The sequence below is a fragment of the Thunnus maccoyii genome, chromosome 15 (genome assembly GCF_910596095.1).
Source record: "Thunnus maccoyii chromosome 15, fThuMac1.1, whole genome shotgun sequence".
In the NCBI taxonomy this organism is placed as follows: domain Eukaryota; kingdom Metazoa; phylum Chordata; class Actinopteri; order Scombriformes; family Scombridae; genus Thunnus; species Thunnus maccoyii.
In genome coordinates, this window is record NC_056547.1 from 23278060 (window position 1) to 23303541 (window position 25482).

At 41.7% G+C, this 25482-nt stretch overlaps 1 protein-coding gene across 1 annotated transcript; it reads right to left on the reverse strand.

Annotated features, from left to right (window-relative positions):
• Nucleotides 1–7119: 7119 nt before the first annotated feature.
• Nucleotides 7120–23927, reverse strand: LOC121913664 (SNF-related serine/threonine-protein kinase-like). The gene is made up of 8 exons (XM_042436389.1): nucleotides 23641–23927; nucleotides 19765–20159; nucleotides 19215–19433; nucleotides 17307–17553; nucleotides 12936–13077; nucleotides 11819–12031; nucleotides 11419–11553; nucleotides 7120–9785 (listed from the first exon to the last, which is right to left on the reverse strand). The coding sequence occupies exons 2-8, from the start codon at nucleotides 19885–19887 to the stop codon at nucleotides 8510–8512; spliced, it is 2355 nt and encodes a 784-aa protein (XP_042292323.1). The 5' UTR covers nucleotides 19888–20159; nucleotides 23641–23927; the 3' UTR covers nucleotides 7120–8509.
• Nucleotides 23928–25482: the final 1555 nt, after the last annotated feature.

Below are 25482 nucleotides of genomic sequence, written 5' to 3' on the forward strand. Positions count from 1 at the left end.
TCAGATTCACACTATTCCACTGATTGTTGACACGAAAACGTGTGGCAATGTGTCAACAAAGGCAAAGTAGATGAAGCTAGCAAACATGGATGTAAACATTACATGATTTAAAATATTCAATCAGCTTTGCAAGTGTTTTCTGAGTAAGGAAATACATTCAGCACTGAGTTGCCCAACAGTTTCTCAGACCTCAAGGACACACAAACTGCATTTTGGTGAGAAACATTAATGTAAACAAACATAGCATTAGCCTGTTTACAGGAAAACTCCACAGGACACCATTAATACCTTGACTTTATATTTCCAGTAAATGTCTCTAACAGCAGGATGCTGAAGGTGAAACATGGTTGCAGTTTAGCAAACTAATCAAGGAGAGAGTTGGACCTGGAGATATATTATTCTTGAGCACCGAGCCCCCTGGCCTTTAACAGTGCAGCCCCTCTGTTACCTCTGCCTGTCTCTGTCATTTCCGAGACATCAACCTGGCCCACCCAAACTGTCTCCTGGCAACAGGGTAGCCACGGAGACCAAGCCTTTTGGATCGTCGACCTGCAGGAAGTTATGCCGCGGTTGGACGGGGTAATTATGGGTTGTTTGTTTTCTTGAGGATTGCTGGCTGGCTGCTTATCAAGGCAGCGAAGAACATTCAGCAGGAGCTCCGTGTGCACAGCCCCTTGGGGTTGGAAACGTGCACACACAATGTGCATGACGCCCAGGCTTGTGTCCATAATACTTAATAAGCCTGCAGGCTTATTCATCGTGTCTCTATCTCTGTCACCCACTCAGTCACATGGGCACAAAATCATTTCATTAGGAGAAGTGAGAAAAGTGACAGGAGCTTTCATACTGTGTTTTGATATAATTGAAAGCTTGCAGGCCTGAAATAGCTGCAGATAAAAGGTGTGTGCACATAGAAACACACACTGTTGCACTGCTGATGGCAGCCTATCAGCTCTCTCAGTTTATCCTTAATCAACACCACCACATACAGTTTTGTGCAGCCAAAGCACCAGGAGCTCAATTTTAAAAGCTAACAGTGATACCTCTCTCTCATATTTGCAAGACTGAACTGACATTTCTCACTGTTTATTCTGGCTCATTTTGGTCTCCTACACCATAGCCTTGCAGACTATCCTGGACAAACAGCACTCTGACACTCAACACCAAACTGCTCTATATTAGAGGCATCCATCAACACAGTGCAGAAGCCCCAAACAATTGAATTCATTTTTCATGTGACAGTCCACTAGTGTAATGAGATGCATGCATCACCCAGAGGCAGCTCCACTCCCTTCTCGTCTGAACTGAACAATTATAGTCTGCTTATGAGTGACGGATGATATTTACAGTCCAGAGATGTATTTTTACCACAAAGTTGGCAGCCAGACTGAGATTTGCACATTAAAAAAGGCAATAATTCAATGAAGTCTGTGCAACACCACTGACTAAGTTGCTAAATTACTATCTATCTATCTATCTATCTATCTATCTATCTATCTATCTATCTATCTAGTTTATTTATTATCATGCCAAAGATCTGGAAGATACAGCAGTAATTGCCCCTCAACTTCCCAAATGAGTGAGAGCACTTCACAGCACCTCACAGCTCTCACATTAGTGAGTCTAATGATCACAGCATTTCAATTCTGACTGAGTGCATCAGGAAGGCCTAACAGAACCAGAGCTGAGTTCACCAGCTGGTTGGTTATCGTCTACAGACACAGCACAGGAAAAGCTGTCGATGTGATGACTTCTTTTCACTTCACGGAGGGAATGAAAAGAGGCATTGAGACTCTCACATCTAGACTCATGTCCGTGACGTCACTATGAAGTGCCACTGATTCATAAAGTCCTTTAAAGCTGGTAATTTTTCTCTCTTCACTGAATCTATTGATCCTGCAGGACTAAATCAGGTCTCTGATGCACTGCCAGTCACCAAACAAATTTCCATACTTATCCCCCTTTTTTACATTGGTCCTCATCCACTTACAACTTAAACAAATTATTCAAAGTATGTACTGACTACATCTATCATTACCTCATACTGAAGCTCTAAACACAGTATACAGTACCATCACACATGCTTGACACCTTCCTGGATCCATATTCTTCATATATGTTTGCACTCTATTAACCTAATTATGTTATTCTGCTGTTTCTCTGCTGTTTCTCTATTGAAATGTAATTTTACTATTGTTATTTCAGAATCAGAATCATCTTTATTGGCCAAGTATGTTTACACATACAAGGAATTCAACTCCGGTTTAGTGGCTCTCAATGTAGTTACACACAACACAACATCTTCAGAAAGATACACAAGGAATGACTATAAACAGGTGAAACAGTTTCTGTGAACTGTAAACAGGATACAAATAGTGCAAAGGTGTGAAGAGTGCAAGGAGTGCTGAGATAAATATTAGATGTTTTAAAAAAAGTGACAAGTTACTTTATATACATACAGTTGGTATTTCTGTCTACTCTGAACATATATATCTATTACATGTCTGTTCTTGTAGGGATCCTTCTTCTGTTGCTCTTTCTGAGGTTTCTCCCTTTTTTCCTGTTGAAGGGTCTTTTGTGGAGTTTGTCCTTATCTGAATAATGATATAGAGTGTCATATGTTGTACACATTGTAAAGCTGCTTAGTGAATTTGTGATTTTGGGCTATACAAATAAAACTGACTTGACTTGACTTGATTTGGTGTTGCACTTCCACAAAGTTAGGGGCTCACAAGAGACAGATTCAAAAACGAATAGTCAAAATTGATGCGGCAGAGGTCTAAATACCCTTATTTTAAAGCAGCTATAAGAGATGATTTTAGGTTTACAATGACATTGGATGACATTACAAGTCTTAAAGCCACATATAATTACAGTATCACCCAACTCTGCAGTTCCCCTCAGAGCATTTCAGCATCTTTAAGTTTTCTGGCACGCAGCTTTTTTGAGCCTAGCATATTTTGTTAGACCCTCATGCATATGCCTGGGCCCCAGTTTGTAACAGGCTTTCTGTTAGACATTTATAGTCTCCAAGTCTGACTGATAAGTACTCCCTGTGACGAGTAAGCTGACTTTGGCTTCTAAAAACAATGAACAATAAATGTTCATTGTCACGCTACAGACCATTTTACCTAATTTGGACAAAGACCGGAGGCTACAATTGTTAATTATTTCAGAAACAAAGGGGAATTTCTACTCCCAGGTTGAGGAGCCCCTGTGGGTTCTTAATAAAACAAGTGGGTAACATCCGACAGGCCCTTCTTACGTTTAAGGAGATCATTAAAAGCAGGTGTCCTGCAGTACCAACAGGATGTGGCCATGGAGGAAGGCTGTCATCGCTGCTAATGTCCTTGCAACTGTCTCTCTCAACCCAACCACAATTTGTTTCACTATGGAAGTGAGTACAATGTTCTAAAATTGGCTGATTTGATCCCTATCTCTTCTTTCATTATGTGAGGAATTCTCATATTCCTAAAGCTGCAACTTTAAAGGTAACCTGCGGTCATCTCTGCCTCTGTGCTGCTTTATGATTTCCTGTCTGCCTGTTATAGCTGCGATGCCCACTGTTCTCCAGCTGTGTCCTGCCTCCTTCACAGTGCAGGAGTTTTTCATATGCAGCCCGCTGCTGTTTTCTCCTTCTGTTCCTGGTTATATAGTTTGTGTGCCACAACTTTATTTGTTGTTAAATTGCCATGGCTTCTGTTATCTTTTATGTAATATCTGTAATAACTGGTCTTTTTTTGATACCCTTCCACTCCTCCACTGTTTGCCTTTGCCCAGGCTGTCACGGCTAATGAAAATTTGCCTTTAATTGACTTGCTGTCCTCTCTCTCTCTCTCTCTCTATCTCTCTCTCTCGTGCGTTTGCTCTCTCTGGCAGTCCTTGGTTTCACATTGTGTGAGATGGGCAAACACACTGTTTTAGTAACACTCTGAACAAGTCTACAGTGAAATTAAATGTACACACACACACACACACACACACATACACACACACACATATAGATACACATAACATCTCACACTGCTCAATGTCAGATAAAAAAAGCTTCAGATGGCCAGTGTCTGTGTACTCAGAGACCCACCGTGTGTGTGTTTGTATGTGTGTGTGTGTGGTGCTGGTTGGGCACAGTCACAAAGAAATGCAGTTTTAAAATAACAGAGGAGTGCTGTAGGCAGGCTGTATTTAGTCTACGAGGTGTGGGATCCATCTGGCTTGCTGAAAGTGTGTTGTGTCGTGTGTGTGTGTGTGTGTGTATGTGTGTGTGTGTGTGTGTGTGTGTATGTGTGTGTGTGTGTGTATGTGTGTTTTTGTGTGTGTGTGTGTGTGTGTGCGCGTGCACTTCAGGGCTTTGTTCCTTACAGCAGTTTTATCAGCAGCTCCACTGACAGCCTGGTGGCAGGAGTTCAGCCTTAACATTCAGCTCTACTGACGGTCAGATTAAATGCTCTGTTGACAGACACATCCTTCAATCTGCAGATGAAACCACACAAAGACCATACCTTGTAAATACTGGGCCATATATACTATGAACATATTTCTCAGGAACTGAATACAGTAATAACTGGTGGCTGACCTGATTTTATTCAACATAACATATTCAAAATACTGTAATGTAATTGTATTGTTGGGTCTGGCATGTAAGAAAATATCTTGTTATTTTTGGCTTGATCCTTGCTCTACACTACAGTGATGACAGTGATTTAAAGCTAAACACTGATCAATATTTGCATGTGAACGGTGTCAAATGACTTCATGATGGCAGGCAGCTGCTGTTACCAAAAAAAAGTTAGAGATAGTGGTGACTGTGTGTTTGTTAGCTGCTTTTGACGTTTTTCTGCCTCCTAGTGGCCAAAAATTGATTCCTGCAGCTTTAAGTACAACTTTAAAGTACTGTATAGAGTTATTTCCACTTTATACTAATTTATAATTCTACATTTTGAAAGGGAAATATGGTAGTTTTTGTACCAATGCATTTATTTGACAGTTGTGGCTCTAAAATAGAGATTATTTGAGAATCTTATAAATGATGATGTATTGTTGTGAGTGGTTAAAATTAGCGTCACATAGACTAGCTAATGTTAAAATGCTGCTCGTAAATTAAAGCATCAGTGATAATCAAATGAATAATCTATTTAATATGTTTAGAACGCAAAACAGAAATGTTAATCTTAGCCGAAAGCCGAAATATACATCAGAAACTAAAGTGTCTTTTGAGAAACATAGCATTTGTACTAATAATGTGTAATTCATCCTACCAATCATCAAAACTCTGAGCTGTGACTTTTCCATGGGCATCAATACATGTAACTCCTCATGTATATTGGGCACAAAGAGATTTGCAAATGGGACTAAGTGATAAATACTGCACTAAAAAATACTGGTCTTCATCCGTACAAATGACAGTAAAAGGATTAACTTTAACAGACCGTTACTGTTAATACATGCTGACCTGCCAGAACCAGATATTCTGCTGGCTGCTGTGAACGTGGTGTAGATGGTGTTTCTTTGTCAGTCTGACAGATTGATCCTCTGTGTATCACACAGCATCAGCTGTAAAAACTACAGAATCTAATTTGGACTAACAGGGTTGCCTACACCTTGTCATATGTTACATATTCTAGGTATTTGGTGTCTTGAAATGTATGAAGCAATAAAGAGAGCTGCACAGAGGGAAGCAGAGATGGATCAGATAGGAGAGATGTTTCTCGCTGCAGCGAAAGGATTGTGGTTAGATGGTAGGATCTGATTCCAGCACGTGCTTCGGTGCACACATGACATCGTCTCTCTGACACACTATCCTCAGTGGTCCATTCACTTTTTGAAACCCACATGACGACCTTGTCACCTGCTCGTTTGTCTGTGTGTTATCTTATACGGCTTATGTATTCCTCCTTGTTTGTGTGTAGCTGTCAGTGCACTTGCATCACTATGTCTGAGTGTGTGTTTGCATGTGTGCGTAAGTCTGTGGGTCACACGGGTTCATCTGTCAACCCCAGAGCTCATCTGGTCTGATCTGATTTTCTCCCAGCTGGCTGATGTGGAACAGTAGCCCAGATGTTGCGGAGATTACAACTCCCTGCAGTGTTTGGAAGGGGAGTTTCGAGACCATTCAGGAAAATAAACACAATGGGAGAATTTGTACAGCACACAGGCCCATTCTGCTCCATCAACTTTCCTCCACAGAGATAATCCCTGTTTTTTCTGCCTACAGATATCACAGATGACAAACAAAAACTCAGGTTTTGGGGCCATTGGCAACTTTACTGTTAATAGTAATTGTGTCTTCAACTGCTACCTGTTAGCATGTATGTTAAGCAGCAGCTAGCCATGTCAGCAGCTAAAAATGTCAAAATTAGAGTTTAATTAAAAGGTTAAAGGATATTTAACTAAGTCTGGAAATTCGGGCAAAATAAAGTTATGTAATTCATACCAAAAATAAAAAATAAAAAAAGCTCCCCTGACTTTTCATCTAGTGCCATCATCTGGTCAAAATTTCAGTTTTTGCTTTTGGTTTATGCCTAATACATGAAAAATTAATGACATTCCCATCAGCCTCGACGGTACTTTGTGTGTATAGTGCTAATTAGAAAATCTTAGCATGATAACAGACCAAACTAAGATAATAAACATGGTTAACATTATGCCTGCTAAATATTAGCATGTTGTCATTGTGACCATGTTGCCAATGCTAGTGTTAGCATTTAGCTCAATGCACCGTTGAGTACAGCTAAGTACAACCTGACAGAGCTGGCTATAGACTCTGTCTTGTTTGCCTAAAAATAGTCACATTTTAAGATATTCACACCAAGAAAAATTCAACATTTACATTAGATAAACATATTTAACATGGGTGTAATTATAGAATGTAAACTCCTCTTCCCAAATTCCCCCTGGTCAGACATTACAGTAAGTGGCTATTCCTCTACTCTACAAAAGGTGAGATTTAATCTTTTTTCCCTCTGATTGCCTCATGGTGAACATTGTTAATATGACTGCAGATGTCTTTTCATGGTTCTTCAAATACCTCACCCTATTATAAAAGGTGGACTGGTAAAAGGAAATGGAGGTGCACATCAACTTTCATTCCACAAAAGAAACAGAGAAACAGCACCAGACTTCATTCATGTCCGTTTATTTTAATATATCTCTATCATATACATACAGTACAATATGCTCAAGACAGATTTTATGGCACATCCATTTTTGTTGTACATTTTGCAGTCGTTGGTATTGCTGTGAGGCTACAGTAAAGTGACCATTTGAATCTGTTACTTAGGTAGATACAGCAGGTGGATTGACCTCAGTGGGTAGGAGTAAGGTTGCTACAGCAAAAACACATGCACTGTCAAGTTATATATTCCACTAGGGGTGGGTCACACATCCAGTTACACAGACCGATACTTGAAGGGGCGGTGTTGTTATGTTCTATTGAAACCCCTTGGTTGTTTTCGTCTTGGAATACGCTACAACAGTGGCTACCGTGATCCTGGCAAGCTACGGGATGTACATGGTTTCGGTTCCACCCAGTATTCATTCACTTTTAATTTAGAGAGCTGCCGTTTCATGTATGATAAATTACTCTGTTTTTTTTTCAGCGTAGACATTAAATTTATTTCAGTGTTCTTTTCCAGCCTGCTAACAAAGCATTTCTAGCTCTGGGTTCAATCAAAACCTTGAATATCCAGTAGGAGTGAAGAACAATGGTGTATAAGGCTCTAGTATTCAGGTTTCTACTGCAATACAACTTTACCGTCAATACTACAGGTACAGAGTACTGCTAGGAGTCTTAGAGGTTATTCACATATGTACAAACTCTGCTGTGTAATTGCACAGACACCTGACAAGTGAGTGTGCATTTTCTTGCAGCACATGTTCAAGATAGAAAAATAAAACAGTGATAGACTACAAAATACCGTGTGCCACCATCATACTTAAGTGCTGCTGTCCATATAAGGTTTTCCCTCTTTTATTTGTCCTCATTTTAATGAAAACATAGTCATAACTTTCGGTCAGAATTAAAAAAGGATAAAATGATTGTCTCAAAAAATAATTTAAAAATTATGATAAAAAAACAGCATCAAAGTGCAACAAAAGACAATATGTAACAGGAGAATAAAACTCAGCTTTCCCTTTCATCAGCTTATCAGAGTGATGTAGGTGTGTGTGGATGTGCACGTTGTGTTCATACAGGATGTATGTATACATGATGTGAGCAAAAAATGTTACTGAGCACGTCCTATATCTGTTTCCATACTTAATGTCTCTTATTTAAACACACCAAAGAGCTAAAACTGACTTTTTGTGTCTCTAAATGTGCAAGGTTAGCATTTGAACTCCCAGTAATTCCACCATAAGTGTTAAACAAAAGAAAACAGCAATAAATGCAAAAAATTTGTGAACTCATGAGCCAATGGTGACAACTAAATAAAAAGCGCAATGAAGTGGGATGTACGGAAGAGTGGAGGAGTGTTGAGGTGCAGCAGCTCATGGAGTGGCTATCTGCACTCTAGATGACCTGGCAGCAGCTGTGGGGTGTAGGGGTGCAGAGCAGACCCTCCTTGGGGCTCCGGTGGATGTTGACGGACAGAGTCTTGTCGCTCAGAGGCATTTGCAGCACCCGGTTCTTCATGTTTCTGTGGTTCTCTCTGGCCAGGTCCAGCTCTCCCAACCTCAGCGTACCCGAGCAGGGACCCTCCAGCAGCGGGTCTGCCAGCGCATCTCCCAGTGGGGGCTGGTGGTGATAGAGGTTTCCCCTGGGTGAGGGGCCACCCAAGAGCGAGACCTTATCCAGGCTGCCAGTGGAGCCGCCCATGCACATCCTCCACATGGGACGGTCCTGAGTGTCCCCCCCAACACCACCTCCGCTGCCACCACCTCCTCCTCCTCCTCCCCCCGTCAGGTTGTGGAACTGAGAGCTCAGGCACAAGCTCATCAGCTTTAGGCTTTCCACCAGGCCGCTGGCAGCTTTGGCTGTGCCCTTGCCTTGGCCTGATCCAGGACTGGCACAGTTGGAAGGACTGCCCTGCCCTGCCTCTCTTTTCTCTCCATCCTCTTTTCTCCCTTCTCTGTCGTCCCCTTGTCCACCTACAGTTGCTGTGTCTGGTTTGTGGTGACTTTCTGTATCATCATCACTAGTCTCTGAGCTGGGGGTCAGTGTGGCAACGGGTGCCGTTAGACCGCTTGTTTTAGGTGATATGAGTGTTGATGGTGATGGTATTCTAGAGTTCAGATTGAGGCTGAGGCTGGGTTTGGGTGGGCCAAGTCCATGCAGCTCCCTCCTCTCCTCCTCTTCCTCATCCTCTTTCTCCTCCTCGTGGATCTGGTTAAGAACTGGAGCGCTCATACGGGATGTCAACCGATTACCAGATGAGGAGGCTTTGCAACGAAGCACCACTTGAGCAGGTAGTGTAGAGGGGTGCAAATATTTGCTCCCATCACCTTCTTCTTCCTCATCCTCTTCCACACTGAAAAGACTGGGACTACGGGGTTTGCAAGGGCCCACTGAGGCCAGAGAGCCCAGCCTAAGGGGGTTGGAGTGTGGCTTTGCCAGAGGCCTGAGCCCCCTCTCCTGGTTCTGGTGTGCAGGCTGCTGGCTGGATGTTGGCACATGGTTCTCCTGACGCTGGCTGAGATCCAATAGAGCTGTTTTAGGCCTGGGGCCTTTGTGGAGGCTCTCAGCACTGCGGGCTGGGGACTGGGGCCCCCCGGGGTGGGAGATAGCGGGACCCCCCAAGCCATCACTGACATCCTGGTGAACATCCACTCTTGTGGGCCAGGACTGCCTGTGAAGGGTTAAACACACACAGAACACAAGGTTTAGTGGATTGACCAAAATCAGCTATACTATATGTTTACTCTTGCGAAAAATACTTAAGTTATTTAGTTGAAGGCTGACTTAAAGATATAGTATATAATAACATTTCGGGAAAAGGCACTTTTTTGCTTTTCCCCCTACAGTTAAATGAGTAGATTGATATTACTCTGATGTCTGTGCGTCAAGTACGAAGCTGGAGTCAAGATGGGTTTAGCCTAGCTTAGCATAAAGACTGGAAGTAGAGGGAAACAGTTAGCCTGTACAAAGTTAAAAAACACAGCTACCAACACCACTAAAGCTAACTAAATGACATGTTGTATTGCCAAGAAATAATTACAGTGCGTAAAATTGTATACATCTATCTATGTATGGATTCAACAGAAAAGATATGTGTTAATTTGTAAGCTTTAGAGGTGGTGGTACATGTGTTTTTGAACTTTGGAGAGAGCCTGGCTAGCTTCCCCTGTTTCCCCTCTTTATGCTAAGCTGAGCTAATCACCTCCTGACTGCAACTCTATACTACCAAAGTGTAAAAACACTGTGTTTAGTATGAATTTGTGAGCTTTAGAGGTGCTGGTAGGCAGATTTTGTTACCTTCCAACAGAGCAAGGCAAGCTTTTTCCTCCTGTTTCCAGTCTTTGTGCTAAGCTAAGCTAACTGGCTGCATCTAACTCTCATCAAGAAAGCGAATAAGCGTATTTCCCAGAATGTTGAATTATTCCTTCACCTGACAGAAACAGTCCCATGTTATTTCCTATTTTTAAATCCTACACTTGAACAAGGATATTAAATGAAGACACTGTTAGTATTCAATTCTTTTTGATTGGTTGAATTTAAGATCTATTCTTTGTTACAAGCAACTTCAGACTAATGAGATGGTCACATTACATTTTTGTGTTCCAATATCTGTAAGCACATTATAAACATTTTAAGATCTGAACCAAAAAAGAGGTCTCGTGGTCCACTTTGAGGTCTTTGTGTTACAGAATGTGGAGCTGAAAAAAGTTATTTTATTCTGTCATCTTTACTTTAGCATCAGCCTCTTCACAGCTATCTGGTTGGCTGTTAGTCTCCCTGGGTAAAAGCTAACAATCACTGTGTCATAATTGCTTTTCACAACATCAGAGTGTTTATAATAGATCAATTTGAACATGTGGATCTGTTGTGTTGCATCATAACACCCATATTCATTGTGACAATGAACAATAGTGTTTACACTAGAAAGCCTTCACCTCACCTTCACAGCCTGATTTATGAATATTCACAAACTCAATTCTAGGGAAAATAAAAGAGGTTTTTGATCTGCAGCCTCTGTTTTATTCTCAGTCTGTCCTTCGCTCTCTGGTGAAAAAAAAGGCTCCGTCTGTCCATCTGCTGTCAAACACATCTTTGGAGACTGACAGTAGGCAGCACTGCAGAGGCAGCACTCTGTCTATCTCAAGAAATGTCTGTGCGTGTGGGTGTTTGTGTGTGTGCTTGTATGCCTATCTAAGTGAGGACATTTTGGACAGACCTTCAAAGGGCTGTTTGAGGGATAAGATACGGTTAAGTTTAGAACTGGTTTAGGTTCAACTTTAGAGTAAGGGTGCGAGTGTGTGTACCTGAACTGGGCCTTGCTGGGACTGGGTGATCGTGTCTGGCTGTGTTGTTCCTTCTCTTGCTTGTCCCTCAGCATCCTCTCAGCCAGCAGAAAGTAGGTAGCTGTGATATGGTTGTACTGATTTGACTCCAGAGCCCTGAGAAGATGAAGAGAGAAACCAATTTGAATTCCAAAACACACACACTAAATCCAGACTTTGGAGGTGACAAGGTTTGAGATTTAATTTGACACGACAACAGCTCAGGATTGACTGCCAGCTGGTTGTTAATGGCAATTAAAGTGTTGATGACACTCAATTAAGCTTTAGTTGGACTGGTGAACTGTGGCAAATATCTGGAGATTACACAGAAAAGAATAGCTGCCCGCTAATTTATGCGAGTGTGTGAGACAGGGACACATACTCAGTTATGGTGTCTCTGTCTGCGATGGCCCCCAGCACCATGCGTTGGATGATGGAACTGTGCTCGTCTTCTAACAAGCTGCGATGGGACACCAGAGGGGTGGACAGCTTGGTGGCCGGGGAGGGGTCGACACCTTGAAGCCATTCATGTCCCTCGATCTGCTCTAGGGTCGCTCGTTTCCTGGGGTCCCTCTGCAACATATGGCCTATAAGACTGAAGGAAGTCACAGGGGAGATCAGTATTACAGAGGAACTACTGTGCAGAAACATCTAGTCAAAACTCTAGATATATTACATAAAAAGTAATATTTATCTCATATTTATATATGAATAGATGTTACTAGCAGTTGAAGCTAATAAACTAAAGCAAGACTTCAGTGCTCTGCTTGAGTTAATACTATGATCCATAAATGATGACCAAAACTACAAGATCCAAATTATAATAAACAAGAAGTGCCTTCTACCTCCAACAGGAGTTTAAATATAACGCACAAAATATCACCTGTCTGCAGCTAAAATACAAGAATATCATGAATGTTATCAGTATTTCCCTTAAAAAACTCAGAATAGTCAAACTCTACCTGCAACAACAAGAATTGTGTTTTTGTAATTAGGCTAAGCTAGACGTACCAACTTCCCTGACTAAATCATACACAGAAACAGGAAGAAATGCTATTTCCTCAAGGCCACATGGGCGAGCAATTTGTTTAAGGATGCAAACAAAGAACACATGAACTAGAATGTGTGTTCAAGTCAACATAACCAAATAAAGTCATGTCCAAAAACAATATATGTTTTCAAAGCTACAGCTATTTCAAATGTATTCAGCACCTATTTTGCTCTGCTCTGCTTTGACGCATCCTTAAACCCTCACAATGTTAAAAATAGAGGGCTGATTTTTAAGGGTGCATTAGATACACTTAACGCAGCACTGCATCTCTGGTGGAGCAGCTGACTGCAGCAGCGAGTGAAAGCAGGACAACGAGGAGCAGCAGAAGAGAGACCGCTCCTCTCTCTCCGCTCTGTCTTTTCTTCACACGTCTATAAACATGAAATATGCAGCACCTGCAGAGTACCCTGTCCATCTGTGCGGGGATGTGTGCGTGTGCGTTACTCACTCTCTGCATGCATGGGAGATGTGCGGAGGTACTGTGTATTTACAGTCCATGATCATAGTGAGCGTCTCGCTGTCGTTAGCCTCCTGGAAGGGGGGCTGACCACAGACCAGCATGAAGAGGATCACCCCCAGACTCCAGATATCTGCAGAGACAGTGACAGAGAGAGTTGTCTTTCAATACCAAAACTGTGAATCTTTCAAGGATGGTGAAAGAAAAGAGAGGAGACTAATAAAAATAAGGATTGACAGACAAACAAAGTGAAGCACGTATGTCCTTTCTGCTTAGTGACCTAGATAGAAAAAACAAACGTTGTCTCACCCCCCCCCCCCCCATTTGAAATGAAGCATGAATCATATTCGATCAGAGCCATTTCCATAAATATGTACTAGCTTAGGACACATCTGTCTAACCAAGGATAAGGCTCTGCACTGCTGCCTGCGGCCGGCATCATGCTCACACATACACACACGCATGCATGTGCTCCTACACAAACACACAGTCCCTTGGAAAGTGGGTTAACGTGTTCATCCCTCAAAGCTTCATACAAATGCTAATTTTATGGAACAGTTCTCTTAGTCCGATTAGCCATTTCAAAAGAGCAATGTTTTGCTCCAGGCTTTCACCACTGCTCCGGTCAGCTGGATGGTCCACTGACACACATTCTGCAGTAATATACTGTCTATGGAGGAGAGAGATAGCGATATGAAAGCATACAGTTTTTTAGGCAGTATGTAAACCACTTTTTCACAACCACTTTGGAAGGAGAGATACAAGATTTTGGGCTTTGCATCATTTCTTCTTCTTTATGAGCAGCATGAATATCAGAAAAAGTCAAGTCAATTTGTGTCTTTCTTCTTTTTTAAAGCTGCGTTAATTGATTTTTTTGATACTTGGGCACAACACACAAGCTGTAAACACAATACTGACATACTATATTATCACCTTGTAAAGTTTTTGTGGCGAATGTGTTAGCAAACAGTTGCCTATTTACACATCCAGCAGACATGGAGCAACATTAGCATTCATTTGGAGTCTTGTTTCTGGTACTTGCCAATTTAAGCCCAATATTCACTCTCCTTGTAGCTCTGTTTTGGTCTCCACCAACTCCTGAGAAAAATACCTGGCTCTTTAGCTGCTAAATGCTCCACTATGTTCACCAGCTAGTTGCTAACTGTGTCTGTTAGCCATTTGGTGCTGCTCAGGCAGCATACGGCTAGTTTATCAGCACTTATTTTTAACTTCAAACAGCTGCCTCCTGTGGTTGGAAACAAGGTTGATGAGAGCCTTGAGAGCAAACCAAACAGTATAGTTACGAGCAGTAAAACCGAAACAATGAGCTGAAAACTGCTCTGTATAGCTGGGGGAACGGCAAAGTCGGTTGATAATTCTCTGTAGGTTCGTCACTACAAGCCATTCTGTTCACATCACACATACCCATTTGACTCATTATTAATATAAAAATATTTAGTAGTGCAGCTTTAAAGTACTAATCTCTAGGTTCCTATGTATTTTTGTGGGCTTTTTTTAGTATTGTGTGCCTATTACTGTGGATTCTTTGCACTACATTTTGCAGAGTGCACTAAAAACAGAAATGTAGCATGCCTCACTACCTGGGCGCCAGATGACTTTTTTCTCCAACAGCAGATGTATGAATTATTACCTGAACGGACCTTGTGCTCATATAACATACTGTATATATAACATCAGTTTTACAATATATTTTATGAAAGATTTATCCTACAAAAAAGGGGGTAAACTGAGCCTGAGTGGGTTTATTCTCCTTAACATCCTGAGTGATATGTCTTCAGTTTGCCAGGATACGCCAGTTTACTGTGGGGGGGTGGGGGGTGGGGAGTATTTATTGCTCTGAGGCTGTGAAGGAGCATCTCATACTGCTGATGGAGAGAGCAAACACTGCTGCAGTCCCCATCACCATCTTACCCCTAGCCAACGTATCCTAGCAACCGTGACCCTTCTCCCTCATTACTTGCGTCAGCGGTCCGCCAAACTTCCTTCCTCGATAACTTTATTTATAAACCAGATGGCTGACACATCTCTGGATAACACCGTTCACATCACTGCACATTAGCATCACCGGCGCTAACTATGCCGGCTACTTAGCAGTGACAGCTGGGAGTGTAAACATCCCTTTTCGCTGCCCTGCTTTGCAATTTAACACCAATTGCTTCCCTGAGATAACCAACAACCATTTCCTTGTGTCTTGACACAGCTAACCTCCAGGCTGAGTGGGCCAAGTTCAGCATCCTGTCCTGCTAATCTCCATTGTGCATCATTGTATCTTTTTCTAAAAAAAATCTCCCCACTTGTGCATGTTCATTATCATGCACAGCTATTTCCTGAATTATGCATGTGCCCAGGATATGTTCTTTGTAATTGCTATTAGGTAAGTTAATTTTTTTGAAGTGCGGCTTGTGCTTCTTGAGCTGGAAGCAGAAATCTATATTTAACTTTCCATTTACTGAAGACAAAAAGGAGGGAGCCCACACACTGCATAACATCGAAAGGAAAAAAAAAGGAGGCAGGCATATTTTCATAGCCCTTATTAGTCCATAATCTGCTCTGAAAAATGCACAAACATGCCTGCAATGTGTTAAACCTTCAAATTTTCTGCATAACAATAATATGTCATGTACTTTTGTTTGATTGTTCTGTCCTAAACTTTCTTTTTATTCACTTTCAACATTCTTTCTATTAATCAGAGGCTGGAGTCCCATTGGGAATGACAAGACAGATCACCAGTTCCTCATTGTGCCTTATGACTGTGCATTCACAAGTACCTGAACATGTGAGAGAGTGCTGAGGAAGTCAAATTTGTCTGCTAGGAAAAACACCTTGGATTAATAGATACAAGGAGCTTTTTTCTCTGGGTTTTTTTTTTGCAGTTTGGAGTGTTCAGTTCCTGCTAATTGGCGCCTTCTGTACGCTCAGTAGGACTGAATACTGGTGCGACGTTATCTCTATTTTGGATCACTTTTCATCTCAAATTATTTTCAGCACTTCCTCAAAAGAGCAACAAACTCCAAACCGGCCCAACTTGCGCGAGCAGGGTGAGGACAGCCTCTTTATCTCTGCAATAAACCGGGCTCGTCGCCACCTGGCACGTCACCAGCAAAACTCAGCACCCTGCAGACCGTCGGCAGGTACTTTGGCAGCGATGTAATCCCAGGCCAGGTTACCTCAAAGCCATGAACGTCAGGAGTGCTGGCCTCCATTCAGCCCGTTCCACATCAAACTGCACTGCTGATAGAATCACACAATATTACATCCTGGCTGGATGGATAATCCCCACAATCAAAACATCCTCATCTCAGCTGAATGAACAATAGCGCACAGGCGGTATGAACATTGCACACACATGCGCTAAAAACGTCTGATTTATCATCTGGGTCAAGTGTTCAGACAGGTTTTTACAGGACAGTTGACCTCACATTTCTAGCCACTCACAACATCATACACAAAAACACACATAGAGTCAAATTACAATGACTTTTTATTACTCCGCTTTCAATATTCGGGACTAGCTCATCTGCCTGGCACAAAAGAGAGTGAGAAGGAGCGACAGAAGAAAATAGCCACTGCAAATCCACTCAAAAATAGAAAATGCTTTTCTCTTGCTTCTGCAGGGCTTTTTTTCCCCTCCCATGCTCTGACGCAGTGGCCTCTGGGTAGACACAGAGACTACTGATGCCTTTTCTCGCTCTGTCTGTTTTCCTCGTTTCTCTCTGCCCCTCTCTGCCACTTTTTTCTCCTCCTGCGTTTCTTCCCTCCCCCTTCCCCCCCGTTTTCCTCCAATCTGCACGCTTCTGTTTCATTTCTTTTCCATTACATTTTAATGTAATATCTAAGCCGTGGCTCAGCAAGGTACCACTATTGATAGGAGCGATGGACAGGTGGTGATGATGGTGAGGAAACCTATTTCAGTCTAATCTGATAACAGATTTTATTATACACAGAAAGACTTTCAATCAAAATAAACTGCAATGCTGTGGATTATTTTAAAATCGAATCAGCCTGATTTCCAGCAACTGATTTCCACTATCAACCTCTGAACTTTGAGCAGCTCCTCTCCGTATATCAGCTGGCTGATAAAGCTGTCAGTGTGCCAAGTTGTCTGTACAGTCCATCCACAAGTACTGTAGGTTAAACAGCACAGTCAAAGTCTGTGTTCAGTAGGTCATATCAGCAGAGGGAGTGTGTGAATGCGAAAGCGTTAAGGCTGATATACAGTGGAGGACAGCGTGTACCATGTTCTGCTGATAATAACTACCTGACTTTAGTAAGTCAGCATAGATACTGTATATCCTCACTGCTTGCGCTGGAACTCGCTCTCTGTCAGTTCTTTAAACTTACCCACAGCAGGAGCGTCATACTCGTCCCCCAGCAGTATTTCAGGAGCAGAGTAGGCCAGCGAGCCGCAGGACGTGTTGAGCTTTTTCCCAGGCTGAAACCTGTTGCTGAAGCCGAAGTCGGTGAGCTTGACAACACCCTGCTTCTCGAAGAACACCACGTTCTCCGGCTTCAGGTCCCTGTGCACCACATGTAGCCGGTGGCAGTAGGAGATGGCGTGGACAATCTGGGCGAAGTAACACTTGGCCACCTTGAGGAGGAGAGACAGAAATGGGATCAAGCAATAATAATGCATCTCAGAATTATAATTATGTCAGTTTGTGAGTTAGCAAGAGGGCAAACACAACAAGACACATAACCCCTCACCCTCATATTCACATCTATAGAAAATTTAGACTCTTCATTTGAATTACATGCGGTTGGACTGTGGGAGGAAACCCACATGAACATAAAGAGAACATGCAAACTAAATAGTGCTGAACAACAACTACTGTATGTTCCACTGTAGCAAAGCCTTTATAGACACTTAAAAGCAATAGTTTGACGTTTTGAGAGATTTAGTCTCTTTCTTGCCCAGACTCAGGTGAGAAGATTAATACAACTCTCATGTCTTAAACAGGAAGCTACAGCTAGCAGACGATTAGCTTAGCTTAGCAATAAACACTGTAAGCAGGGAGAAACAGCTAGCCTGACTAACAGTTAGGTGAAATTTCAACTTCTCATTTTTATGTGTTTTGGTGTATTTTTTGCCTTCGGACAAAGCCAGGCTAGCTGTCTCCCCATGCTAAGCGAAGCTAACCATTTTCTGACTCTAGCTCCAAACTTAACGGACAGAAATAAAAATGGTATCGACCTTCTTATCTAACTCTGAACAATAAAGTGAATAAGCCTATTTCCCCAAATCCTCTATTCCTTCAAAGTCGCAAAAAATAAAAGAACTTTCAATTTCTCAACTTATTCTACACAGTATAACATACATCAAGCTAACAAAACATGCCCACTTTTATTTCTACATATTTTTTTATAGCAAAACCCAACTTTAACCCGCTTTTTGCCTCCGTCATTGTAAGTGTACATAAAAAGTCAACATAGAGAAGAGAGTTTGAGAACATCTCGTCCCTTTTCCCTCCTTATCTTGCGATGTAACAACTTTCAATATTACATAAGTACCACCATCACAGTTGCCTCCTGGTGTCTGGAATTTATTAACTTTGAAGACACTGTATGCACAATGCATTGGTGAGTTTCTAACTACCTTTGAATTGTCCTTCACTGCATTTCCACTAAAGAGACTCCACTAGAAATAAAGAAAAGAACTACCAAACCAGAGTTAAAGGAATAGTGTGTAGAATTTAGTGGCATCTAGCAGTGAGGTTGCAGATTGCAACCAACTAAACACCCCTCCCCCTCCAAGCGTAGGAGAACCTACAGTGGCCGCAAAACTCACGAAAAATGCAAAAGGTCTTCTCTAGAGCCAGTGTTTGGTTTGTCTGTTCTGGGCTACTGTAGAAACATGGCAGTGCAACATAATGGGCTCTGTGGAAGAGGACCCGGTCCCTATGTAGATATAGAGGGCTCATTTTAAACTAACGAAAAGACAACTATTCTTATTTTCAGGTGATTATACACTATTTAAAACATACATACTTATATTCCATCTCTGCCAATAGATACCTCTAAATCTTCCACACTGGTCCTTTAAACTCCAGTGATTCTGATCCATTGCCAGGAGAAATAATATTAACATGATATTTAATTGATCTCCTTTCTCTTCAAGTTCAAAGTCAGGTACAGCTATAAAAAAGCACATTATAAGATACTATCAAGGACACTTCTGCAGATCAGATAGACCTTCATCTACCATGGAAAGACAGTCTATGCAAGTGAATGGCCACTCTACTGCCCACTCACCTCTTCACTGAGGCCTCCGTCACGCTTCATGATGCAGTCGTACATGTCTCCTCCGTCTCCCAGCTCCAGGATGAGGTAGAGCTTGGTGGCAGTGTCAATGACCTCATAGAGGCGCACCACGTTGGGGTGCTGCACCAGCTTCATGCATCGCACTTCCTGGAAAAGGTGACCACGTGCCACTGGGTCCAGTTTAGTCTTATCTATCACCTTCACTGCAACCTGGAAGAGCAACGTTTGCATACAAGTTGTTGATACTTTTGGACTGAAAGTTCTAATTGCTGATGTGTAGCGCAGATACTAGAAATATTTTGATGATTATCAAGCAAAAACGTTACAAATATTTAGTGTTTTCTCATACCATCAAGTGATACTAGAACACACACAAAAGCCAAGATCAACACAATATGTTGGCAAATCAACGCACACTTTTACCCTTAGACACAAATCTCTACAAGTGTTCCTCTTCACCCTTTTTTTGTATGTCTGTCTCTAAGGGTGAGGCTGGCATCAAAGCATTGCATTTGCACATACAAATTGTGGGCGGACGCACCTTTTCTCCAGTGAACACATGTCGGGCCAATTTAACCACAGCAAAGTGTCCCCGACCCAACGTCTTGTCCAGGTCGTACAGCCCGGCGATCTTCCCATCATGATGACGTTTGAGCCCCGCCATGGCTGCTGGTGAACGGGGAGGGAGGAGCTGCCTTCTGTCGCCCGCTGGTCGTCAGTTCTCCATCTCCTCCTGATTAGGTTGAAGTTAGTGCAGGTTTGTGTTGGTGGTAGTGGTTGGATTGTAGACGGCTACAGAGGCTGATCCTGGACCAGCTGTGGGGCTTCTCACTAAAGTAGCTTCAGGGATTTGAAGCTGCAGCACAGTAACAGCAAATGCTCTCCGGGATTTGCACTAACTGCACTCCTTTCGCTTCAATCCCATCTTCTCATGATCTAAGGGGCAAAATGATACAAAAGAAAAGTAAATTAATCCATTAAAAATATAACAATGATGAATAAACTGAGTCAGTGCTTTGAGGAAATCCCTCTAAACCCTGAGTCATGAACCCGTCTGATGAACGGTTATCCTCCAGACTGCATTCTCTCACCATTACTGTTCTGGCACTGACTGGAGGAGGCCAAATGTTCTGCACACAATGTAATAACAATGAGAGTTGCAACTGCAGACAACTAGCGAAAATGACATGAGGGTGCATTTTAGCATGTCATGTAACAATTAAATTAGTAGTGATAGTGGAATCGAAGACTTTACGTTCTTCATTTGCTACTAAAACAAACAAAAAACAAGACTAAGAACCTACACCCTGCTAGTGGCTCTGTGAGGCTGTACTTGGTGGTGTTTTGGAGCTAAACACCAACATCAGTATGTTTAGCAGGTAATGTTAACTATGGTCAACATCTTAGTTTAGCATGTGGTAATCAGCAGATGGTAATTAGCACTAAATGCAAAGTACAGCTATACGGTTGATGGAAATGTCATTATTCTTGCAAGTTTTTGGTCATAAACCAAAGTATTCAACACACCCGATGACGGCACTAGATTAACAGTCAAGGGTTCACCAAAGTTATTACAATTCATACTGAGGGGCGTGCCAAATTTGATGGCAATCCATCACATAGATATTGATAGACATTAGACATAGACATTTCACTAAAAAAAGTTCTTGTTACCTAAGGCGACGTCTTCAAATGTCTTGTTTGTCATACCAACAGTCCACAACCCAGATATTCAGTTTAACAGAGAAAAGCAGATAACACTCACATCTGAGAACCTGGAACCAGAAAATACTGCATTTTTTCTTCATAAAATGACTTCAATAATTTGATTGCTAAAAGTGTTGCAGATTATTTTTCTGTCCATTCACTAATCATTTAATCAGGTAATTGTTTCTGTAGCTAATATCATTTACATATAAGCTTGCTCCATATTTCTCCTCTATGTTTTGAATGTTTTCATAGTCCATGGTCACACTATTTGATGTTTTTTGCCCCTAAGGCATGGCAAACTCTACTTTTCCAAACTAAGTCATCTCAAATACCACTGTGCTCACATGTCTGACCTCTCCTCTGTTCACCAGAGGCTACTGTCGTCATACAGTATGTTGCTTCACAGCCCTGGTTATGAAACAACGCCTCTAGGGAGGCATGGCATTCCTCTTCCAGGAATCTACCTGCGTGCCAAGAGCACGGAGGCGGCAAAAAACACACAATGTACAGGCAAAGAACATTCCTGCGCGGTTATCCTCGCCTAGGTGTGTCACCTGGATTCACAGAGATAACAGGAAGCCAAATAACTGTTGCCAGGGAACATGCCTATCAACATGACTACATATAGTAGGATTAAAAAAATAAAAAATGTCTCTAACCCAACCAGCAGTCTGTGGTTGCTCAAACGAAACTATGAAAGCCTAAAACGCTCTTTGGGGTTTTTATGTGCTCCTCAGTTGGAGGATTGTACTTGTGAGAAAAGAGTGAGTCATTTTTCTTATAATAGGAGGCTGACATCTCTATCTGCCTCTGCTCTGTCTCGCTCTCTCTCACACTCACACACACACAAATCTCAACTGCGCTGAACTCTTTGCCTCCCCGACACTGACAAAATGTAAGTGTTGATGTTTCAAAAAGCTGAAGCCATGAAAGGTGACACACACACACACACACACACACACACAAACACACACACACACACACACACATTTGTGACTGCTTTCGTGTCACACACACACACACTCACTGGTCAGGCTGACAGTGCAGGTTCAGTGGGATCAGTGCAGGCTGTGGTGTGGTGATGAGCTGGTGTGTTTTGGCCTCACTTAAACCAGAGTATTAACGTTAACTCGCCAGTGAATGACTGATCTGCCAGTCTAAATCTAGACCTCTTACTTACCTCATGAGGGAGTGTGTGTAATCCTTTGATCAGTTTAAAGCTGGTGATGGATAAAAATACAAGTTGAGAAGATCCTAAAATGCACTTAGTGTGAGATACAGTTTGGTATTTTTGATGAAAAAGCCTGTCTTTCTGACATGTCAACATACTGTACCAATCCTGCATGCTTTGAGGTCAGTTGTATAACTGTTCAAGTTGCTGGCGGTGTATTGATTTACAAGGTATTAATGTGCATGTGTGCGCACAAACGCATACCAACACACACATGAGGTCAAGGACCTGTTATTATAACTGTTCCACTCATATAAACTGTGAGATTAAAGATATCAACTGGGGGCTATCAGGTCTGGTTAACTGGAAAATCAGTTTCCTGGTGCATTTAAATATATCAATATGTAAAAGATACCCAACTTAGTTCACAAGCAAACCATTTTACACTGCAGATGTTTATCTGTTAAAGATCAAATATTATATAGTACTTTAGGGTCAAATACTTGGTAGCCAGTTGTGCTATAATACATTGGTTCAACTTTTTTGGGTTGTGACCATTCAACACAAACCAATGTCTACCTGTGACCCCCAACACATCACTGGTTAGACAGGTTTACCAGTTGTGTCCAGTTCAATGGATGACTGATTTTTTTCCCCCCTCGTTTTATTTGAAACCGTTTTTTAAAACTCCTAAAATGATACCACAAAAAATTAAAGATTAGAGGAAAGTTTGAAAAAAGTGAACACAATTTTGAGTGGCAGGAATATGTTGTTTGTTGTTTTCTTGTCCTGTTGATAATCTCTGGACCCCTCAGATTTAATACTAAATACTGCAATGCACTGCAATAATGCATAGTAATACTATGCATAATACTGTACATATCTGGAGGAATATCATTGTGACACCAGAGGAGTTATGACTGTACCATAGAGACATAGTAGGTCCCTATAAAAATAACAGAAGGGGCACAACAGTGATTTTTTATGCACACTGTATATGTGCAGCCTTCAAGCTTGTTCTGTACAGATAGAAAGATTTCTTCAGTAGTTTATGTTACATTACAGTGTTTTCTCCATATGTGGTTATTATAGGACTACCATAAAGACACCATGAAGAAGTCACTGTAAACTAACTACAGGGACACTTAAAGTGCCCAGAGGGATGTCACAAATTCACTGCACTGTCAACTAACTGGAATATTAATGGACTGTTATGTTCAAGCTGTTAGCCTGTATCAGTAATATTTTTTTTACTGCATATGTGCTACTGCCCATATGGGACCCTCCAACCCCCCTCACCTGTCAACATGCCTGCTGGCTGCATCCACAATAACATGACAGCGCAGAGCAGCCTGCACCAGCAGCACACATATGAAAGCTGTGAAACACGGGCAGCATGCGAAAAATGCGCCTCCAGGATGCGCACCATGGAAAAGTCCTCCATCGAAACCCAACTGGAGCCCGGCGAACTTGACACATATTACTATACGGGCCCGCACCGTCAGCCTGCATGCACTACCACACAGTCCTACTCACCACACAGGAATCTGAAGCAGCGCCAGCCGTCCTGTCCGTGCCGTTTAAAACTGCGGGACCCTGCGGGGCTCCGAGCGGTGAGCTGCGCTTTAACGAGGCTGAAATCCGACGCCGTTCACTCGGTACTGACTGACAGTGAACCGGACAGCGATTATTCCAGTGAGTCCCCGTGTGTATCTGTCACACAGTCCACTCAACCTTTCTGTTTCTCTCTCCCTCCCCCAGCTGCGTCAAGCACGCACAGTCAGCAGGCTAACAGGAAATACATGACTTAGAGATTAATGTTTGTTGTGTATGGTCCTTGTTTAATAATAATAATAATAATAGTGGTAGTAGTAGTAGTAAAAGGCACTTATCAATTTGATTAGTTTATGTACCAATGTACCTGTTTTTTAACAGCTTATCATTATTAAAATATGAATACTGTCTGATATGTGACACAGCTTTTAACAGAAAATGAATCTTGCTCTGGCCTGTGTGCTTAATTTGTGGTCATCTGTAAGACGTTGTTATTCAAATATAACATACTGTACTTTGGAAACATGCTATGAGAATAGTTAACATGATTAAGTATAGGAAATCACATTTTATTGGATACATTTATGTGTTTAAGATGATAATTAAAGTCTCCCTCCACTCAAAAATGTCTTTTGCTTTTTATTCCTACAGTTGGATGTTTGAGCTTCACGGTGCAGAATGATGTATGTTAAAGAGTTTTGACACTTGAAGTCTGTCGTCACGTTAATCTGTTGAAAGTGGAAAGTTTCTCCTGTTAACTGACAATCCAATTTTAATGGGTGGGCCTATGAGCAGGATTTGTGACATCAGAACTAGTCTGGAGCCAATCGTGGTCCAGTATGCAATTTACATAAGTATGATGTAGAAACTTGAAGCCTCCAGTGCACAAACACCGAGAATGGACATTCATCAAGTTGACATCTTGTGTCCAGTAGTTAAACTTTTGAAATGAACAATATTTGCTTATTCATATTCTATCATTTGTCATGAGGGAGAAGGAGCAGATGTAATTTTAAAGCTATAGTGTGGGACTTTTACATATAAATGAATGTCTGTTACATTCAAGCCCTTGCCAAACGAGTTCACACAATGCTGATTAAGCCTATCACCGCCAGATAAATGCCTCTGTAATTCACAGTATAAATAGTTTTTAAATCTGGTGTCAGTGGTGACATTATCCACTGTTTTACAGCCGCAACAGTAGTGACGGAGTAGGCTACTGCGGAACCCATGACGTAAGCACGTGTCGACAGTGTTTTTGTAATTACTCTCACTCCTAGAAGGGGGAGAAAAAAGTCCAGCATTCCATCTTTAAGAATTTTAAAATGGGATTTTGATATAAAAACATTAAAATACATATTTACATATATGTTAATTAGATTAGTACAGGCAAAGGAAATAACTTCAAAACATGTGAATAACAAACCACTTTAACTGTTTGAAGATCAATCTGTAAAGTAAAAATAGGAAATGGCCTTAATGTGTGTCTGTTTTTTCCCAAGATCGTTGAAAACATCAAGATCAATTCAACTTTTTACAATGTCCTACAGCAGCAGTTCTTAACCTGGGGTCCAAGCACCCCCAGGGGTCCATGAGGGGTTCCAGGAGGTCACCAGAAAAATGGGAAATATTTTAATTTCACTATTATTTCATTGACTGGAAGTTAGCCCAGTGAGACAATGTATAAGAATGATTACTGTGTTCATAGTTTTTACAGTCTTCATTGTTAATCTGCCGTTCTACAGTCTAGACAGTTATGGAATAGCTCAGTCTTATCAGATAGGGATCCCTGAGAGTACATCTTATCAAATACGGGTCCGCGGC